The sequence below is a fragment of the Sinocyclocheilus rhinocerous genome, unplaced genomic scaffold (genome assembly GCF_001515625.1).
Source record: "Sinocyclocheilus rhinocerous isolate Xijiao unplaced genomic scaffold, SAMN03320098_v1.1 scaffold82, whole genome shotgun sequence".
NCBI lineage: Eukaryota > Metazoa > Chordata > Actinopteri > Cypriniformes > Cyprinidae > Sinocyclocheilus > Sinocyclocheilus rhinocerous.
Genome location: NW_015644168.1, coordinates 512,563 through 533,435, shown reverse-complemented (window position 1 = coordinate 533,435; position 20,873 = coordinate 512,563). Strand labels below are relative to the sequence as shown.

The window sequence follows — 20,873 nt, the reverse complement described above, 5'->3', positions numbered from 1 at the left end:
AGAATATCCCTTGAAAGATAATACACTATTACAAACTATTTTGAAAGTATGATATTGCAGGGAAGGAGATATGAAAACTCTTTTTTTTTTTAAAGAATGAAACCGTAATAATAACAGGATCAATAACATGGCCAAATAATGTTTTCATTTCAAGAAATTCTTTTTTTTTTTTAACGAGGCTTTTCTTTCTTTCTTTCTTTCTTATTTTTCTCCCACGATCAGGACAGTTATATGATATTATGCATTTTTTAATTTATGTCCCCCATCTAGATCTGAAGGAACTCACAGAGTAATGTCCAGAACTGAATGAAATGGAGGAAAAGCATCAGTACTGGAAACCTCATTTCACACCTGGAGAAAATGATTTGATATATGTAAAATGAATGAACTTGTTTGAATGAATTGGTTGAATAAATGATTCCATGATTCACTTATTTAGACTTGCCGTGAGTTTAATTAGGTTACATATATGTAATACTATAATTTCATTTGTTCCAACATTTATTTCTATACTCAATGTTATGGTTAACAGTATGTAATAATTAGGCTATCAGAGAGGTGCTTTTTTCACTTGAGCACCCGCAGGAAATTCCAGAGTGAACTTATGGTGAATTAATATTTAGGTTGGTCTACAAAATGACGTCATGACTGAACAGCTTTATTTTGTTTAGTCGGCTACAGTTTGGACATGATGTCAATTTCTGCTTCTCATGGAGGTCAGGTATTGATTGATCTGTTCTGAGTCTGCTATACTGTCAAATTTTAATCTGATGATATTGAATTTATTCAATGCTGTGAAGCCCAATTTTGTGTTTACTGTTAGACATTTTTTTTCTTCTTTTTTTTCTGAATATGGGAAGATAATTGAACCATTCTAAAAAAAAAAATAAAAAAAAATGTCCATTAGCTAAGCTACATTATGAGCCATAAATGTAAACTATTTATAGACCACTTTCAAAATTCAAAATAAAATAAGAGTAAGAAAGCAGTAAAGTTGCATTTTTGCTAGGCTCCCTTTCACGTTATTTGCATTTGCTTATATTGCTGTTTCACTTGTATAATTATCAGGCTTTTATAGTGAAAAACATACTTAAAACTAGGCTATTGCCATTTAAGTTATGTTAATACAGAACGTTAAATGGGGTAATACATTAAATAACAAATAAATAACAAAGCATATATTATATGCAAATATTAAACACTAAACATTCGTTTAATAAACAATAGTTTAGTATTAAATATTAAACAGTGAATGAATGTAGAAGACAAGATAAAATACTAATATTTCTTAATAATTTTAGCAATCAAACCATAGGGAAAAACAATACAATGCATATATATAAATTATTTGGTATGTGTAATACGAAAACAAATCATTATGTATTGGTTTTTTGACGTATGTATGCATTTGTTTGCTTAAAAGTGAACGTCCATCCATCAGCCTGTGTGCCGCCGTGTGTGTGACGTCACATACCCGCGACACATTAGTAAAAACAAGAGTTGTGGATTTTTGCACGAGTTTCGAAGTTGTAAATCTGATTAAAGTGGAGTTCTGTAGTACTGCCTAATACGACGCTGGGAATTACATTTCGGAGCTGACTGTAACAGCATAAGATCTGAAACATGTCAGACATCGTATTGAAAATGGAGATTAAAGAGGAGAGTGAAGACATGGGATATGAAGAAGCATACAGAACGAAAACTGAAGATCCAAAGGTGTTCAAAGATAAAGAAACAGGTCGGTGTCCAGTCTTTATTCTTCATTAATGAATGCTGATGAATACTGAGGTAATTTTAAGACGTGCACAGCGATGCAGTAACTGGAGCTTTTGACAAAATGCTGAGGGCTTTTGTACTTAGGACAGATTTTTATATTATAGGTTATTTGTAGATATTACCTTATGATTCGAATGTCCATTATAAGTGAACTATAAATTCTTAGCTAACAAGGAAACTTATAGCAGGGTATGAACCCCGTCTCTGTTGTTGTTTTTTTATACATATAATGATCATAACAAAAACTTGTCAAAACTTAAAATTAGCTACAAACATATTGGCCATAACTGTAAATTGAGTACACGTTCTGGTTTTCAAATATAAGCTGTAAATCTATTTCATTGTGAGAAAACTTAAAAGCAGTTGGTCACATTGTGCTATGACTGCTCTATGGATACTAACTGAAGTAAACTAAAAATTACATTTGTAATCACCCATGTTCATGTAGATTCAGCAGTAGGGATATATATATATATATATATATATGTGTGTGTGTGTGTATATACTGTATATGAACACACACACACACATTAATGACAACTGTTAGTGGTCTCCCAGTGGTTTACATCATATGTAGTTTGTTATGTGATTAATTTACAACAAAAACAAAAGAGACCTAATGTGTTTGTCTCCAAAAGCCTTTTTTTTTTTTTTTGTCTTGCATTTCTTGCATAATGAAATTGAACCAGCTCAGTACCAATGCATTTTCCACGAGTTGGGACAAATGCAAAGAAATTTGGGTGACTGGAAGAAGCAAAGGATACACTTGATGGATTCTCCAAAATATGGCGAATGAGGGATTCGAAACTAAGGCTGTATTCCAAGGATCCTTCGACAGCTTGATGACCTGGCCAATGAGGTATGCAGCCTTACTAGGATGCAGCTGTCTGAATGAGAAGCACCCAGTGTCACTGTTATAGAAACAACTATAAAAGTAATGTAAAACTTATGCAGTTAGGACAGGGTGGGCAAAATTGAGATTGTATTCAATTCATCTGGAAATATTTACCCAGGGCGGTCCCATTCATTGCAATGCCAAAAGAAATTAAAAATAAATTGAAAGACCAAAATACAAATAGAGTGCGGTTAAATGTATAATCCTGATAAAAAAAAAAAATGCAATTCAGTTTATTAGTATAATTTAGAATATTAATAGTATTAGTAATTTAGTATTTGTCTTGCAGCCCGCATTGACATGACACTGACAGTGGTGAGGAGAAACATAAAATACTTGTATAATATATTATTTAAAGTATAACATTGCATGAACTCTAAAATAATTAAAAAAAAAATTTTCACAAAAAAAAGTGCTAGCAATGGAGTAATGACTGTTAATCGCATGATTTTCATGTAATAATGCCATGGTTAATAAAGCAATATCACACAAGCAAGAGTGCAAATTTTCATCACAAAGTTTATAAATGATCAAGCAGTGAATCAGTTGTATAATAGTAAGATATAGATATAATAAGATATAATAATAAAACATTATGCCAAACTGCTTAAGGTTTAAATTTTTTCTTAGGTTTTTTTTATTTATTTTGTTTTATGGTAAAGACAGTTATATCATCAATTATATATATATATATATTTGTACTTTATGTCCCCCCAAAATTTATTTATTTTTTATTTATTTATTTTTATTTAAATTAAAAAATTAGTTTTAACTCAGAAATTATATTTTTTATATATAAAGTAAAAAAAAAAAAAGTGTTACAGCATCATTCCTTCAAACAAGTGTTAACTTTTTACATCTGATATTTTTGATGGCATTTGATGGCATTAACATGAACAAGACTCTTTTTTTTTTTGTTTGTTTGTTTTTTTACACGAAAGATTGTGTATAATAGATACTGGTCACTTTTATTTCCTTTCATATTTGTCTCTTTTAAAATGATTTTGAAAGTTTCATATTTTCATTCTAGATCTGATGGAACTCAAGGAGAAACGTCCAGAATCATCGGTGGAGGAGAAACATCAGGATCATTTCACAGCTGGAGAAAATAATCTGAGCTGTTCACAAATCTCTTATCACTTGCCTGCAGTGTGCAAGGAGTTTTGCCAGTGAAGGAAATCTTAATGCACATATAAAAATTCACACTGGAGAAAATCCTTTCACTTGCCTTCAGTGTGGGAAGAGTTTCCCATTTAAAGGAAGACTTAATGTGCACATAAGAATTCACACTGGAGAAAAGCCTTTCATCCCTGCAGTGTGGGAGGAGTTACCAGTGTCAATTATACTTTAAGCATCACATGAGCACTCACGCTGGACAGAAGCCTTTTACCTGTATCCAGTGTGGAGTTTAACCTTTATGGCATACATAAGAATTCACAGTGGAGAGAAGCCAAGGAAAGAGTTTCATATATAAAGAAAAGGTTAAGTCACACTGGAGAAAAGCATTTTTATGTCATTTGTGTGGGAAGGCTTTTGCATCGGCAAAGTTTCAAAAAACATCAATCACTTTGCTGTGAGCTCATTTAACTGTGAAAAGTGTGATTCAAATCTTACTTTGGCATCAGCTCTTAAGTAAATTTATTTTTAATTATTTAAATGTTTATACAGAAACGTTATATGAACCAAAGAGTACTTATCTAATCACTCAGCACATGCATTTAATCTTTATCTTTGATAATTTCATTCACTCAGGACCAAATGATGTTATGTATTATGTGTTAGTAATGTTTCGTTATTCTTATATATTTTCCTTTAAGGGGCAGGAGTACCATGATGCTGTTTTACAGTGTTCATATGTCTAAATGTGACTCTGATTTGTCTAATAAATGTTGATCCTGAGGACTGCAGTGTTGTTTTGGAGTTTTATTTTGAAAGCTTCTCTATATCACAAGTCAGTAAATTAAGTAAAACGGTGATGTATTGGAAATCTGTTGGATATTTCTCATAATTCCTCCCATGGAAGTTTATGTGTAACTATAATCAATTATGTAACCGGGCGAAAACTTTCAGTTGAAATGTGGAAGCATGATGCTTGTGGAATCACATGTATGAACATATGGTTATAGACTGGTGTTTCAGTCATTCTGTCATTTATTAATTCATTTTTATATATATATATTTTAAATAAAGAAAACATTTTAAAATAGAGAAAATTATGGAGACATAGTCTTCTTTTAGCATATTGTTTTGGTAAAAAAACAATAACTGTTTTACACTGATTTTTTTAAGTTAAATTTTTTTATTTATTTGTATTTTATTTTTTGACAAAATGATTATATACAGTCGTTTTACGTACAATATTGAACCTTATAAGTCTCCAAAATATATTTAAAATAACAACCTTAAAACCAACAACAACTGAGAAACAATGAGAAAATAAAAAGATTTGCTTAAAATTGGCATCTTAATAAACATCTTAATTTATATGTCTTAACACATACCTCGATTTACTCATAAATTAAAAATCTTTGTTCAACGTGTAAAAGCAGCAGTATACTGAACGTCATGCTAAGCGTTTGTCATCTCATTTACGGCTGTTAGTCTCATGACACAGCATCACATGTACAAATCCTTGTTTTAGCTCTACGTAGCCTATACTTTTAACATCCGTAGATTAGTAGTGTTCTGCGCAGCGTTAATTCTAGTGTTTAGGTGCGTTTCCAGAGGTAATGCTGAGTTTCATTAAAAGTCCGATGTGGTATAGCTAACGTTACTTGATATTTTCGACTATTGAACACAAAGGCGTTCTGTTGCTTTCGTTAGCTTTACATGTGTCCGTTTGTCAACAAAACAGTCCTCTAGCAATAACCCGCGGAGGATAAACGATATACAGCACTGGAGTTTGTTGTGCATTTGTAACATTAAAATGGTTAGTCAATCGTCGTGTATTGCCTAGGAACCTAACCCAGAAATGAACGTTTATCACTGTGCATCTTTTTTTTTTTTTTTTTTCAGAAAACACAGGAAAAGTGTAAGACACAAAGAGGACTTACACCATTTTTGCTTATGGATAAAGAATTTTGCATACAAAATAAAGAAATTAACAACATATTCAAAAGAAACGTGTTTTGGGTTTTCATAACAAATAATATATTGGAAGGCAAAATGGTACACCGCATTCATAGTGCCAAAAATATAAAAACCTAAATCAACCCAAAATTTGTTAGTAATGCTGAAATCAAAAAATAAATGGGCAGCTGTTTCTTCTATAAGACCACAAAATGAACAATTCTCATCAATGTCAGAATATTGGGATAGATTTTGTGAAGGCTTTTATAATGGACTTCCTTAACCTTGTTAGATATACAAAACTTACTGGGCAAAAGCCAAGCTTTTTTCCAAATTATATCAATTATAAACGAATTCCAATAGAATTGACCTCTTGGAGTAATCTTTCTTTTTTCTTGAAAAAGTTTTCGAATATGTCTGTTGTTACACTTCTTATCTAAAAGGTTAATGCCACCTAAAAACAAAACAGGATACACAACATTACCCTTACTATACATTAAGTGATTTCTAACTAATTGAAGTAAACCTATTGGTATAGCTTTTATTAATGTATTGTATTATTTTGGTGGAACAGGGAAGCCATGGCGATTAAGAAATTGCCCATAAGTTAAAATATTGCCAACATCATCTAACACCGATAGAATACAATTAAGATTGTTGTTAAACCATTTAGAGAAAAAAAGGGACTTATTTCTGACAGTTATATCAGCTTTGTTCCAGAGGACAATTTTGTGTGGAGAAAAACTATGGACAAAACACAATTTCCAAGAAAGAAGACATTGTTGATGAAAATTAGATAAGGCAATGGGTAACTTGCTGGGTGAAAAATTGCATTTCAATAAGAAGGACAGGCCACCAAGTTTCTTAAATATATTATTTGGAATGAAAAACCATAATGACGTCGGATTTGCAAGACATCTCTTCAGCCAGTTTATTTTAAAGGTGTTTATGGTGTCCGCGAAATCAAAAAAATCAAGGCCACCCTCAACCTCTAGAATTAGAAAGAATTTATTTCTTTAATTTGTGGGGCCTATTTTTCCAGATGAAATCCAAAAATAATCTATTAACCTCCTTTATAGTCTTGTCATTAATATATAGGGAAAGGGCAGGGTATACAAAGCGAGAGAGTCCCTCTACCTTAGACAAAAGTACTCTACCAAACAACAAAAGATCTCTCTGAAGCCAGGTAAAAATTTAAACGATGTCTGGTTATTGGGTTTTTAGTAATATGAACACCCAAATATTTTACACAGTTTTTAACTGGAATATTTTCAAAAAATGTGTTATCCATGTCATGAATTGGAATAATTTCGCATTTTGTAATATTTATTTTTAGACCAGAGGCACACGAAAACTCCAAAGCTTTAGGTAACTGCCTTTTATCCTCCAAAAACAATGTGGTGTGATCGGCTAGCTGCACAATTTTAACCTCCTTGTCAAAAATAGAGATTCATTGTGGTTAATGCTCAGGCAAAGTAACTCTGTGGCTAAAAGAAACAAAAACGGGGAGACCGGACAGCCCTGCCTAACTCCACGATAGATGTCAAATCTCTTAGAAATGTCAAAATGTACAATCACAGAACTATTAATACCCCTATAAAACATGGCTATAGTATCATTTAATGATTTACCAAATACAACCATCTCTAAGGCACTGTGTGCATCTCACTGGGTGCAGCCGTGATTGCGTGACGTCATACTCCCGCGTGTCCAAAAAATCAGAGCAGCTGTGGATTTTTCTGCACGAGTTTCCAAGTTGTAAGTTGGCGCTCTATTGTACTTCCAAATACAATGCTGGGAATTCCGGGTTCGACATAGCACAGCATAACTATGTCTGACATATGTGTGAAAACAGAGTTTATTAAAGAGGAGAGTGAAGACATGGGATATGAAGAAGCATACAGAACAAAATTTGAATATACAAAGGAAAAGAGTGGTTGGTGTTCATTCTTTTTGCCCATTTTTCATTAATGATTGCTGGTGAATATTAAGGTAATTTTCATGCAGTACACAATAGAGAGAAATTATGTGCATGCTACTGTCCATTTGCCTCTGTCTCAGGATACTTTGAATTTGTTTTTACTCAGGATTCATTCAGATGGTAACTCCTAAGTTTGTGAGGCTTTATTTATTTATTTATGATTATTATTATTTATTTCTTTGGAATGATTTAAGAAAAGAACGGCTTATAAGAGTCAATTGGTCATGAACTACACTGGTTGTGCTGTCTTTTTGATTCACCAAAAACAACCGGTTTAAGAGAGTCAGTTTGTTTGTGATCCATACTGCAGTTATCTTGTCCAGACTATGTTATTGCTTGCAGCCCATGAGGACAACGAGGACAAGACACAATTTCTTGTAATTATTTTGGGGAGCACATCCTTTTAATATTTTAATAGATTCGATCCGGACTAAAACTAGATAACAACAAAAGCTGTCAAATGGTACATATTTTCCTCACACCTTGAATGCACGCAAGTGTACACATTTTAATTATTATTATTTAAAAGAAAACCTTTAGCCTGCATTTTCAATGTGAAAACTATTTATAATTCATAAATATCATTAGGTTCTGGGAAATCACACTATGTGACATGTAGATAGATAGATAGATAGAGAGAGAGAGAGAGAGAGAGAGAGAGATAGATAGATAGATAGATAGATAATGATATCAGGACAGTTGTATCACATTTTAACTAAAATCAAAGTGAAAACATGTTCATCGTATGTAGGACTGCACGATAAATCGAAATGGAATCGAGATCGCGATTCGACAGAAGCTGCGATTGTCATGCGTATCTTTCAGTGAAGCACGGTTCTGTGATCAGCAGTAAATCTCCATCCTCTTTCAATTAACACAGATTTTATATTTCTTTTTGGAAAGAATTGTACATAGGCCTAGGAAGTTGGTATACCCTGTGTGAGCAAAGTCAGTAAGTTTTAGTCCAATGCGATAATATTAGCATTTTTGGGAAAAAGAAAATCCTCTCTAGTAGGGCTGCATGATAAATCGAAATGGAATCGAGATCACGATTCGACAGACGCTGCGATTGTCATGCGTATCTTTCAGTGAAGCACTGTTCTGTGATCAGCAGTTAATCTCCATCCAAAGGCCAGAGGGCGCTCTCGCGCTGAAACTCCAAATACGCCTCGCAGACGAAACCCAGGAAATGCCTATAGCGGTAGCTGGATAAACAGAAGATTTAACTGCTTTTATTGATTCAACGTGACTAATAAACACACGACTACGGCAATCTATGGTTTATCGGAGTTCTTATTATTATAATTTTCATTAAAATAAAGTATATTTATAATGCAATGCCTTTATCACTGCTTAGATACTATGAAATATGTTGCGTGCCTTATTCTGTGTAAGAAGCCACATCATCTCACAGGAGGATTTATTTCAAACACTCGACTGACGTAATGAAGTGAGTTTGGAGTAAAAATATGTTATTAAATGTGGTATTTTCACATGCTTTCAGATGGAGCAGCATTTACTTCACAGAGCCGTAGTTCACTGAGAAGCTATGCAAACAGCTGTCATTATCGCGAACGATTTCTTCGATTTCAGAATCGCGCAATAAAATAGTCTGCGATTTTTTTTGTGTAACTTATCAGTGAACTACGGCTCTGTGTAGTAAATGCTGCTCCATCTGAAAGCACGTGATGATGATTTCCTGCTGATTACAGAACCGGCATTACTAACAAATTGCGCATGACAATCGCATTCAATTAATCGTGCAGCCCTAATCGTATGTATAAATTGCTTTTTTAAATGTATTTATTTACGAAATTAATAGAACAAAATATTGCCCCACAACAAATGTTAGAATCATCAAGATTTGGTTGCATTAACTAGACCTTTTATATTCATCTTAGTAAAGAAAAAAAGAAAGAAAGTGAAAAAAATAGATACTGAACCCCTTACATTGTATACTTGTCCTTTTTAAACTGTTTTTTTACAATTTGATATTCTATTCTAGGTTTGATGAGAATCAAAGAAGAAAGTCAAGAACTGAATGAAGGGGAGGAGAAACATCAGTATCAGAAACCTAATCACTTCACAACTGGAGTAAATGGTTTGAACATCTTAAAAATTGAAAATAATTTTTCAGAAACAAAAACGGAAGCAGAAAAATCGTTCACCTGCCTTCAGTGTGGAAAGCATTTCACCACTAAAGGAAACCTTAATGTGCACCTCAAAATTCACACTGGAGAGAAGCCTTTCACTTGCTGTCAGTGTGGGAAGAATTTTGCCACGAAAGGAAATCTTAATGTACACATAAGAATTCACACTGGAGAAAAGCCTTTCACCTGCCTTCAGTGTGGGAAGAGTTTCCCGTTTAAAGGAAGGCTTAATACACACATAAGAATTCACACTGGAGAAAAGCCTTTCACCTGCCCTCATTGTGGAAGGAGTTACCCGTGTAAAACATACCTTAACAGGCACATGAAAATTCATGAAGCCCAGAACCCTTTCAACTGTGCTCAATGTGGAAAAAGTTTCACAATGAAAGAAGGCTTGAAACGTCACATGACAATTCACGCAGGAGACAAATCTTTCATGTGTCCTCATTGTGGGAAGAGTTTTAAGCATAAGAGAAACCTTGACTCGCACATAAAGATTCACAATGGAGATCGATCTTCACCATGCGTTGAGAAAGGAAAGAGTTTTGTTAAGGATGACACAAAAGTAAATATTGAAAGGAAATCATTCACATGCTCTCAATGTGGCAGGAGTTTCACAGATAAAGAAACCTATAATGCACACTTGAGAATTCATATTGGAGAAGAGCTTTTCAGATGCAGCCATTGTGGGAAGAGTTTCCCATGTGAAGAATATCTCAACAGACACATGAAAGTCCATACTGGAGAACAGCCTTTCACCTGCTCTCAGTGTGAAAGTTGTTTCACAGACAAAAGAAGCCTTAAGAAACACATGAGAACTCACAATGGAGAAAAACCATTCACGTGTTCTCAGTGTGGGAAGAGTTTTAGACGTAAAGAAACCTTTAATGCGCATGTAAGAGTTCACAAAGGAGAAAAGCCTTTCAGATGCCTTCAGTGCGGAAAGAGTTACCCATATGACCGATGTCTTAAGAGGCACATTAAAACTCACGCCGAGGAGAAGCCTTTCACCTGCTCTCAGTGTGGAAGAAAATTCACAGAGAAAGGAAGCCTTAAGATTCACATGACGATCCACACTGGAGAGAAACCTTTCGGATGCTCGCAGTGTGGGAAGAGATTTAGACGTAAAGGAGGACTTAATGAGCACACGAGAATTCACACTGGAGAAAAGCCGTACACGTGCCTCCAGTGCGGAAAGAGTTTCGCTGTTAAAGGAGGGTATAATTTGCACATGAGAACTCACACTGGAGAAAAGCCCTTCGCTTGTCATCTGTGTGGGAAGAGTTTCATACTAAAAGCAATACTTCATATGCACATGCGAGTTCACACTGGAGAGAGGCCTTTCGTGTGCGTTCACTGTGGGAAAAGATTCAGACGGAAAGTAAACCTTAATCTGCACACCAGACTTCACACTGGGGAGAGGCCTTTCGTGTGCCAGCATTGTGGGAATACTTTCACGTGGGCAAGAAGTCTCAAACAACACGCATCACGCTTTTGTAAGGTAATTCAGCGCTGATCAGGATGGTACACATTTTTAATTGAGCAGCAGCCCTTAAAACACACTTGAAAAATCCATGCAAATGAGAAGCCTGTTCTTTAGGGAAAGTGTTTTAAAGAGAACAAGGTAAAACATTGATTTGAGTGCTCATGTCTGCTTGGAGAGTAAAAAGGCATCAAGGAACAGTGACTTGGGACGTCACCAAAGAATCCTTACTGGAGAAAGTCTGTACAAGTGTTCGTATTGTGGAAAGATTTGAATCCATTCAGGATTAAATGTAAATGTTCACTAGAGAAGATGTACAACTTCATAGTTAGTTTGCAATATAAATGTTATGTCATTGATGTGAAAGTGTGTGATAAGTGCCCTATTTGTATTTGTAAATAATGATCAAGATGTATACACAGCGTGTTATGAAAATGTTATGTTTACTTGATGGTTACACCACATGACATTTTAGTCGTTAAATGTAAACTTTTGTTGAAAGTGGTTAAACCATCCCTAAAATCACATGAAATTAAAGGGATAGTTTACCCAAAAATGAAAATTACCCCATGATTTACTCACCCTCAACCCATCCTAGGTGTATATGTCCTTCTTTCAGACGAATACAATCGGAGTTATATAAAAAAAAAATGTCCTGGCTTATCCAAGCTTTATAATGGCTGTTGAGATTTTGAAGTCCAATAAAGTGCATCCATCCATCATAAAAAGTATTCCACGTCTCTGGGTGGTTCACATGCTTAAATGTGATGTAAACTTACTGGTTTGTGAATGTTTATACCTCTGGACTGGTCATCTATATTTCTTCATTTCAATCATATAAGTAAAAACAGATTTTCTGAAACAATTTTTCCTTTCTCTTTGGAGTGTTACAAGCGCTTGGTGCATAAAGAAGATCTGTAAAGTTGCAAAGACTAAAGTCTCAAAACTCTGGTACGGTTGAATGGATGAACCAATGAATGGATGACCTTAAGCACACGTGTGGTTTTGTTTACAGTTTCGGGCAGTGTGAAAGCGAACCGCACCAAACAAAAAAAATCAACATTGTATTTGGTCGGACCAAATCAAGTGAACTAGCGGTCTTTCCTGGTGTGAATACACCCTTAAATTTAGTTGAATCTTAAAAGGTCTTAAACTGTATAAGAAACTCTTAATTATGATTTCAAGAGGTCTTAAATTTGGGGATGGAAAGACAAGAATTGCAAAGGCTATGATTTTATTGAATAAATATGAGCGCTGCACATTTCAAAGTCAGGTGCTGTGCTGCTTTGTGTACTGCGATTACTGGGAAAACAGCTGTATTTCTGCCGTTCTTAAAGGGCCATCTGCTGACAGAGAATGAATTTGCATTTTCAATAAGCGCTTCTGCTGTTTTTGTTTAGATCAAAGTGAAAATCAACTAATATTTTTAGCAGCAAACATGCAGTTGTGAACCTGTCTTACATATGATTTTAAAAATCCTGCAGATACCCTGTAAAAGGTGCTTTGATTTAGGTCAGAGCACTGTTTGGTATTATTATTAATTGTCATGGGCAGTCATCAACAATTAAACAAAATATAATTAATTTCCAAATGGGTAAATGAGTAACCAACATACATACACAAGTTCTTATACAAATAAATTGCATTATAAACAAAGAAGGAAAAAAAGTTGAAAAATAACAGGACAAAAACACGTTCATATTCAAACCACATCTTGTATTTTATTGTGACGATTTGAGAAGTAAATATTTCAAATAAAAAAATGATGGAAGCGTAGATTAGGGGGTTTAGCCATTGTTTGTGTATTATTTAAATTTACCAAAATAAAGACATCGACGACATAGATTATCTATATGCCGTGTTACTATAATAACAAATAATTGTTTTGATCCTAAAGAACAAACATTGACATTTTGTGTCTTTATGTGAAGTAAGAATATCCATCTAATTTTGAATGAAACTCATCTTTATACTATACTTTAAAGTATGTACAACATTTTAAGCAGCACAAAACATACTTTTAGTGTACAAGTATGCAAGTTGGGATTCAGACGAATGAATGTCGGCAGTATTTTTATTCTGAACGTGAAGACACTTCGAAATGAGCAGAAATGTGTGTGACGTACTGTTGAAATTGCGTTTATTAGAGGAGAGTGAAAATGTCAGCTATCCAGACCAGAAGCATGCGGAATGAAAAATGAAGATACGAAGGAACAAAGAGGTTGGTAGATTCTCAATTCTTCATTAATGATTCCTGATGATTATAAATATTAATGACAAAGTTTCAGGGAACTTTCATGACTGATTAGAGAGAAAATAGTTTAATTTTAAGTTCGATTTAGTTAGTTACTTTACCAAACATACCTGGGTCAAGTAAGAGCATTTCATGAAAAGAACATATCTAACAAGGTTATAGAAATCTTCATATAGTTTTGAAAACATTTTCAAGAAAAAATGTGGTGTTAATAACAAGTTAATAACATTTTGCACCTTGAATACATACTCAATAATGTCATTGTTATGAGACAAATAAATGGGCCAATGTACCTCATCCAGTTTGCCAGATTTTAAGGGATGTAAGTTTAAACAAATTAATACAAAAATGTTCATAGCTTTGAATTGCAATTAAGATGAGCAACACAAATTTTATGATCATAACAGTAGTATATATAAATAGATAGGCCTAATAGATAATCTAATTTATTTTCATTTCATATTTTTCCCTCTTTTAATGACATTTACAAATTGATGTTTAATTTCAGATCTTACGGAACTTCAAGAATGGAATGAAGAGGATGAGAAACGCCATTATCAGAAATCCCATTATTTCACAGACCAGAGAAAATGTTTTGAGCTGCTCACAAACAATAGAAGCCAACAAATCTTTCACGTGCCCTCAGTGAGGTATGAGTTTCACCAGTAAAGGAAATCTTAATGGGAAGAGTTTCCCATTTAAAGGAAGACTTAATGTGCACATGAGAAATCAAAGTCTGTTTCTGGTGTCGTCCTTGTGAGGAGAGTTTCATACATGAAGCGAGACATGAGAATCCACACTGGTGAAAACCCTTACTCATGCCAGAAGTGTGAGAAGAATTTAGAAAGTCTAAAAAAATCATCTGTGCGTTCACTTTGCATTGACCTGTGACCAGAAGGCCACAAACCTCACTTCAGCATCAGCCCTAAAAACGCACAGGAATGTTCTTTAAAATGAGCCTTACTTATCTTATCTTTGGGAAAAGAGTCTTAAAAACACAAGGAACGTGCTAATGTCTGCTTGGAGTGTGGAAAGGCCTTTTCTGGTACCAGTGACTTGGAACAGCACCAAAGAATCCATACTGGAGAAAAGAAAGGAAAAATTGAAATCGCATCATATGACCCCTTTAAAGTGCTCATGTTGTGGAAAGTGTTTCACACAGTCAGGAAGCCTGACATGAGAGGCTGCATACAGTACAGAAGCCCTTCCACTGCACATCATGTCAGAAGAGTTATAATCAGTCATATACTCTTAAGATTCATAGAAGAAAGTATTGCTCGGATTTGTCTCAGCGAGTCTCAGTATGTAAATGGCACTGTATATTAGATTTCGGAAGTTTTATAACGGAAACTAACCTTGCCTTGTCATAAAAAGGTCAAATTATCAGATATTTACAGAGATGTATTGACTTTGACACACAGTCTATGATATAATTTCCTGTTTTGTTGTTGTTTTGCACATTGTTTGCAGTACATGCATTTGGTGTTGTAATAAATGTTTTTCAAATAATAATAATAATCATTTATTTAAAAAATGAAATTTTTTCTAAACAAGTATAATAAAATATTATGCCAAACTTTTTTTTTTATCTCATTCTTTTATGGAGGCTTGTCTTTATTATGATTTCAGGACAATGTTTTTTAATCCCTTCCCCTCTTAAAATATTGAATCAACCAGTTGTTCTGATCATAAATTTTATACATATCTAATGGTTCTGATTACCAGAATCTGCTATTTAAAATGTGTAATTAAAACATCTCCATGTCAAAACGTTTAAAAGTACATTTCTCTTTTAAGGCAGGGAAGGTGATTTGGTTCAAAAACATTTTTTGTTAAGCTGGTTGAAAGTCTCTTCACATCCCGATGGCAATCACTAAGTTAAGTGGTCTAAATTAATTTATATGTATTTATATAGTGTGTGTGGAAGGCGTGGGACCATAAAATGTTCGTCCAATCAAAATGTTTGGTCCGAACATTACGATAGGCTGTCCTGCCTGTCCGTCAAAATATGTATTTGCATACCTCTGTGCACCCTGTTTGCGCAGACATGATGCGTCATCAGTGCGCTCCAACGAGAATGAAAAGAGCTATTATTGTAATATTATGCGCTTTGTACTGTAATGTTTTGTCACCGGTGAATGAGGCATGAGGTAATCTGACAGCGTTGCATTCAAATCTCCACACTCTAAAAAATAAAGGTGCTTCACGATGCCATAGAAGTACCATTCTGTCTAAATGGTTCCATAAAGAACCTTTAACATCTGAAGAACCTTTCTGTTTCAAAAAAGGTTCTTTGTGGCGAAAGAAGGTTCTTCAGATTATAAAAAGGTAAGGAAGAGATGGTTCTTTAAAGAACCTTTGACTGAATGGTTCTTTGTGGAACCAAAAATGGTTCTTCTATGGCATCGCTTGAAGCACCTTTATTTTGAAGAGTGCACCAACGCCATCTCTCATCGTGTCGCAGGTTAGTCCATGATCTGTCTGTGCGTGTTTATGTTTTTTGGAGGAGCCGTGGCTTTGCGGAGTGATTACGCAGAGAGGATGGGGATATTGCTTTCGAAGCTAACTTGATACTACTAGCCTTTCTGACATCGCCTACCCTATACCTTTAAGGTGAAGTTTGTGTTTGTGAAGTTTTTTTGTTTTTTTTTGTCAAAATACATTCTCTTAACACAGACTACTGTAAGTATGCCATATATGGGTCCACCAATAATGTAAATATTGAGCCTCCCAAGCACCATCTAAACATAGTCCGCTCAGATCCATTAATCATTCCAGCTCAACCAATGGTGAGGGTTTGGGGGCGTGGCTACTGTAGAAGGCTGAGCCACAGGGTTGTTTAGCCAGTGTGGGAAGACGGCTGTGACCTTTACATGGTAAAAAGAAGAAAATTAAAAAACTTGCCAAAATATGCAGAGACAGGGGTAAACAATGACAGTGCTTTTTGAAGACAGAGGCATGTGATGGAATGTTTGGGTTTCAGTCAAGATGCCAAACTTGCAAAGTTTCTTCTTGACAGGTAAGCTAAATTCAAGTTTTTGCCACACCTTAGTTCTTTTTTGTCAAACCCCAGAAAAAAATATATTTTTTATATACCTCATAGAATGTGGTACGGTATTCTATGTGGTAACCACAACATACCTTACCACATAGAATGTGAATATTTCCACGAAGTCCAAATATTTTTTTAACATGCCACACATTGCCATGAACATGGTGCTAAGGAGTGGACTGCCTGCCAAGGTTGTGTAGGTTACCATTTAGATTAAATTTGTTTCCTTTCATGTCATGACGATTAAGTATGCAACAGTTCTGGCCAACTCCTGATAGCCACTTCATAGTCTATGGTCATTCTCAAAGGAAATCACTTTCGTTTGATAATGGAAACCCTGATATCACATTATTTTCACATTACTTTCTGTGTAGAGCCAAAGTTCTGTCACACAGCTGAAATGCTGTCAGTATGAAAGCACAATGCACACCTGCTGAGGTTTACATTACATTGCATGACCTTTAGTGAAGAATGAGCTGTTATTCTTTGTAAAGGTTAGTGGGAACGTTATACCAATTCTTTTTGTTGTTTTGTGGGGTTTTTTTGTCTTTATGCTCATGGGACAGCTAAGTGGAGACAAGACGGTTCTTACGTGGCCTCAGCATGTACAAAGTCCACTAAGCCACAGTTCTGACAAAGTTGTACTTAACAAAACAAATGTAGCGATATTAGTTATAAAAGTTATTCTTACTGCTTTATTGTCATTAGTGTTCTGTCTGTGCTTGTGCAAAATCTCAGTGTTTAAATGTGATTTGATTCGATTCAGATGGATTGAGATCTGGACTTTGACTTGGCAAATTCCTTCTTTGGTTTCTTTGTGAATTTGCTTTCATGCTTTGGGTCATTATCATCACTTGTACGGACACAACATTTTGAAATGTCATGGCTTTTTTTTTTTTCATCTGTAACAATGTGTGATATTATGAGAATTGATCTGTTTGAATTATAAATAGGTCTATATAAATTCCAAACTGTAGCATGGTTGAAATAATGTAACGCTTTGGTTTAGTAACAAATTAAAGGAACAGTTCACCCAAAAATGTATATTTGCTGAACATTTTGTAGATGAGTTTGTTTCTTTGGAGAAGTTTAATCATTGCTTCACTTGCTGACCAATGAATCCTCTGCAGTGAATGGGTGCCGTCAGAATGAGGAGTGGTGTGGATTACTTGTGGATTATTGGGATGTTTTTATCAGCTGTTTGGACTCTCATTCTGACGGCACCCATTCACTGCAGAGGGTGCATTGGTGAACAAGTAATGTAATGCTATATTTCTCCAAATCTGTTCTCATGAACAAACAAACGCATCTATATCTTGGATGGCCTGCGAACGATCATATTTTTAACAATTTCAACTATTCGTTTAATGTTAGTACTTTTTGCAAGAGTGTAGAACTACATATTTGGTCATGATTTAAAAATAGGAAAATGGACAGTCTACATTTCTTGACCATTAATCTGTTTATTTGGTGGATTATAGGTATAAGAATGTGTATGCAGCCAGTTATGCAGACAGAGAACATATGGAGACAAACACGTGAAGTATGATTTTCCTGGCTTTGTTTGTGAAAGGATGTGAAAAAAATAGCATGTGTGTGATATATCGCCGTATAAATGAAGCCTCAGCATTGTGTTTTGAGTCAGATGTGTTCGAGCTCAAAACTTGTGAATCTCTGTGAGAGAATGAGATGGGGAAACAATAAGATGAGTGCTTGCACAGTAATATTAGTATAACTCAAGTATAATGTTTATGTGATTATTATAAAAAATAATCTTAGTTGCGTATGTTTCAGTGCTCTGAATTTGAGCCTCGACAGTTCAAATACAGCAAGTGTTGTTATATCAAACTGCTTCACAACAACTCATAAGACCTTTAAAATTACAATATTCCCTCTTATTTCTTATTCATGCAGACAAACATTTCATGAAACCTCATAATCATAAGATTAAGCAACAATAGCAAAATACAAATTCCAAAAATTAATAAATGATGAATTATATAAATGATTATGAATGATTATAAATAACAATAAAACAAAAATGTAAATAATGAAGGAAATAAAAACATAAATGCATGGTTGCTCTCTTAAAGCTACAAACTTAAAATGAATTGAGCTGAAAAATGACAGAGAATATCTTCTGTAGAGGTGCTTTATAGCTGAATCCAATCCGTTTCATAATTGATTAACTTTGCAACTTCAACACTGTTATTGAACTGAAATGAATAAACACTGAACTGACTTGAGCTGAATAATGACAATGTAGCATTAAATGTGGAAATATGAAGGGTTGAATCCTTTCTGAATGCATTAACAGGAAGACAAAAAAAAAAACATTATGTCCTTTGAGGATGTTCCCAAAACAAGGTTTTATCAGATTCAACTGGAGACCATTTTTGTGGGGTTTATTTTTGAATTTCTTCTGCAGTTTAGTCAAAGTACAGATTGTTATAGATTACTAACAGCAAGTGAACGAAACCTCACATACAAGGAAATAAATAAACCCAAAATAGACATTTCCATGGCGACACAGAGTTTGGTTTAATGAACTGTCACTAATAGCTTCCTGTATGACTAACACCAATTTGTATGTACAATTCCCTTCACATCCTCTCACATCCCTTACACATTACAGGAGGTGTCACATCTCTCGAGCTGCTACTAAAACCACTAGCGTGGACAAACTGTGAGCTTTTAAGTGCACTTGTGATAGTGACGACCTATTGACAAACTCTTCTGGCAGTGAAGCACCAACACACGTCCTACTTCAATGATGATATGAACTGTCCGTTAAGGTCAAGAGCTTTGTTCTGCTCTCATGCCTGGCCGAGTGAAAGAGACGCATCCTTGTGTGTGTGTGTGTGTGTGTGTGCGCGCGTTTTTGTGACAAATGAGGACATAAATTTGTATAATGACAAAGGTATGACATAGGTATTACAAGGAGAAGGTGACTTTTCAGGACATTACCCCATGTCCCCACTTTTCAAAACGCATATAAATCACACAGAATGGAGTGTATTGAAAATCTGAAATAGCACAAAGTTTCCTGTGAGGGGTAGGTTTAGGGTTAGGGTTGGTGTAGGGCAATAGAATATACGGTCTGTACAGTAGAAAAACCATTACGCCTATGGGATGTCCCCACTTTTCACAAAAACAAACCTCTGTGTGTGTGTGTGTGTGTGTGTGTGTGTGTGTGTGTGTGCTTTGTCTTTATTTACCACACAGTAATATGCATGAGCACTTATAAGACACTCAAGGTCTTGTATTACAGCTTTAACTGGTGAAATCATTGCAATGCATGACTTAACTAGTTTTATGATAAAAGGCTCCATTTTGCATTAAATATTTACATTTATCATACTTGGAATAATGTAAAAAAAAATAAGAAAAGTAACTGGCCATGTATTGTCCGAAACATAAGTTATGTAAGCATAAGGTCGATTCACAGGCATGCTAACATTCAGCAAAGTAGAACTCTTATTTTATCAAGCTTTAAAACATGTTCTTCTTATTTAAAGCCTACACAGAAAGAAAGGAATAAGCTGTATTGGATCTCTTACAGTGTAGCAGCATAAACACACTTGCAATCAGATTTGAGCAGCAGCAGCAGCATGGACAGATCCTGCAGTAATTGATGGCAGAGCTTTTCTTTCACTCTCTCACCGCAGTCAATAGCGCTCATTGAGCGGCCTGAAATATAGACATCTCCCCCGGTCAAATCATAATTACTCTGCTGATTATGGAAATCCTTCATAGCAAATCTATAACGGCTTCCTGACATGTTTTGTTTCCTCGTTGTTACTGTTCAATCATTCATAACTCCTGGAGTCTGCCGCTGAATCCTTATTAATCTAAGCTGTGTAAATTCAGAGTGTTGATATCTACCATATTTTCCACAAAATAAATCGCACATGGCTATAAGTCGCAGTGGGTCAAAATTGCATTGTTGAGGGGAAAAAACACACAAATACATTTTATTAACTCATTCAGAAGTACTGTAAAATACACCGGTACATATATACATGTATATATAGGTTGTATATATGAAGAGTTTGGTTCCAAAATGCGATAAACGCCATTTTAAAAAATAAAAATCAGTTTCCGCCAAAATCAGTATTGTATCTGGTCGGTATTGAAAAGTCAATTTTTAATTTTATGCAAAAGCGATATCCGCCGAGTTATTCTGTCATGTTTTCTCCCTTTTTTTCCAAAC

The 20,873-nt window shown here is 34.7% G+C and overlaps 1 protein-coding gene across 1 annotated transcript; it reads left to right on the top strand.

Annotated features, from left to right (window-relative positions):
- Positions 1-1,460: 1,460 nt before the first annotated feature.
- LOC107758042 (gastrula zinc finger protein XlCGF57.1-like) lies at positions 1,461-11,937 on the top strand. Its single transcript, XM_016575683.1, has 2 exons — positions 1,461-1,738; positions 9,727-11,937. The coding sequence occupies exons 1-2, from the start codon at positions 1,624-1,626 to the stop codon at positions 11,385-11,387; spliced, it is 1,776 nt and encodes a 591-aa protein (XP_016431169.1). The 5' UTR covers positions 1,461-1,623; the 3' UTR covers positions 11,388-11,937.
- Positions 11,938-20,873: the final 8,936 nt, after the last annotated feature.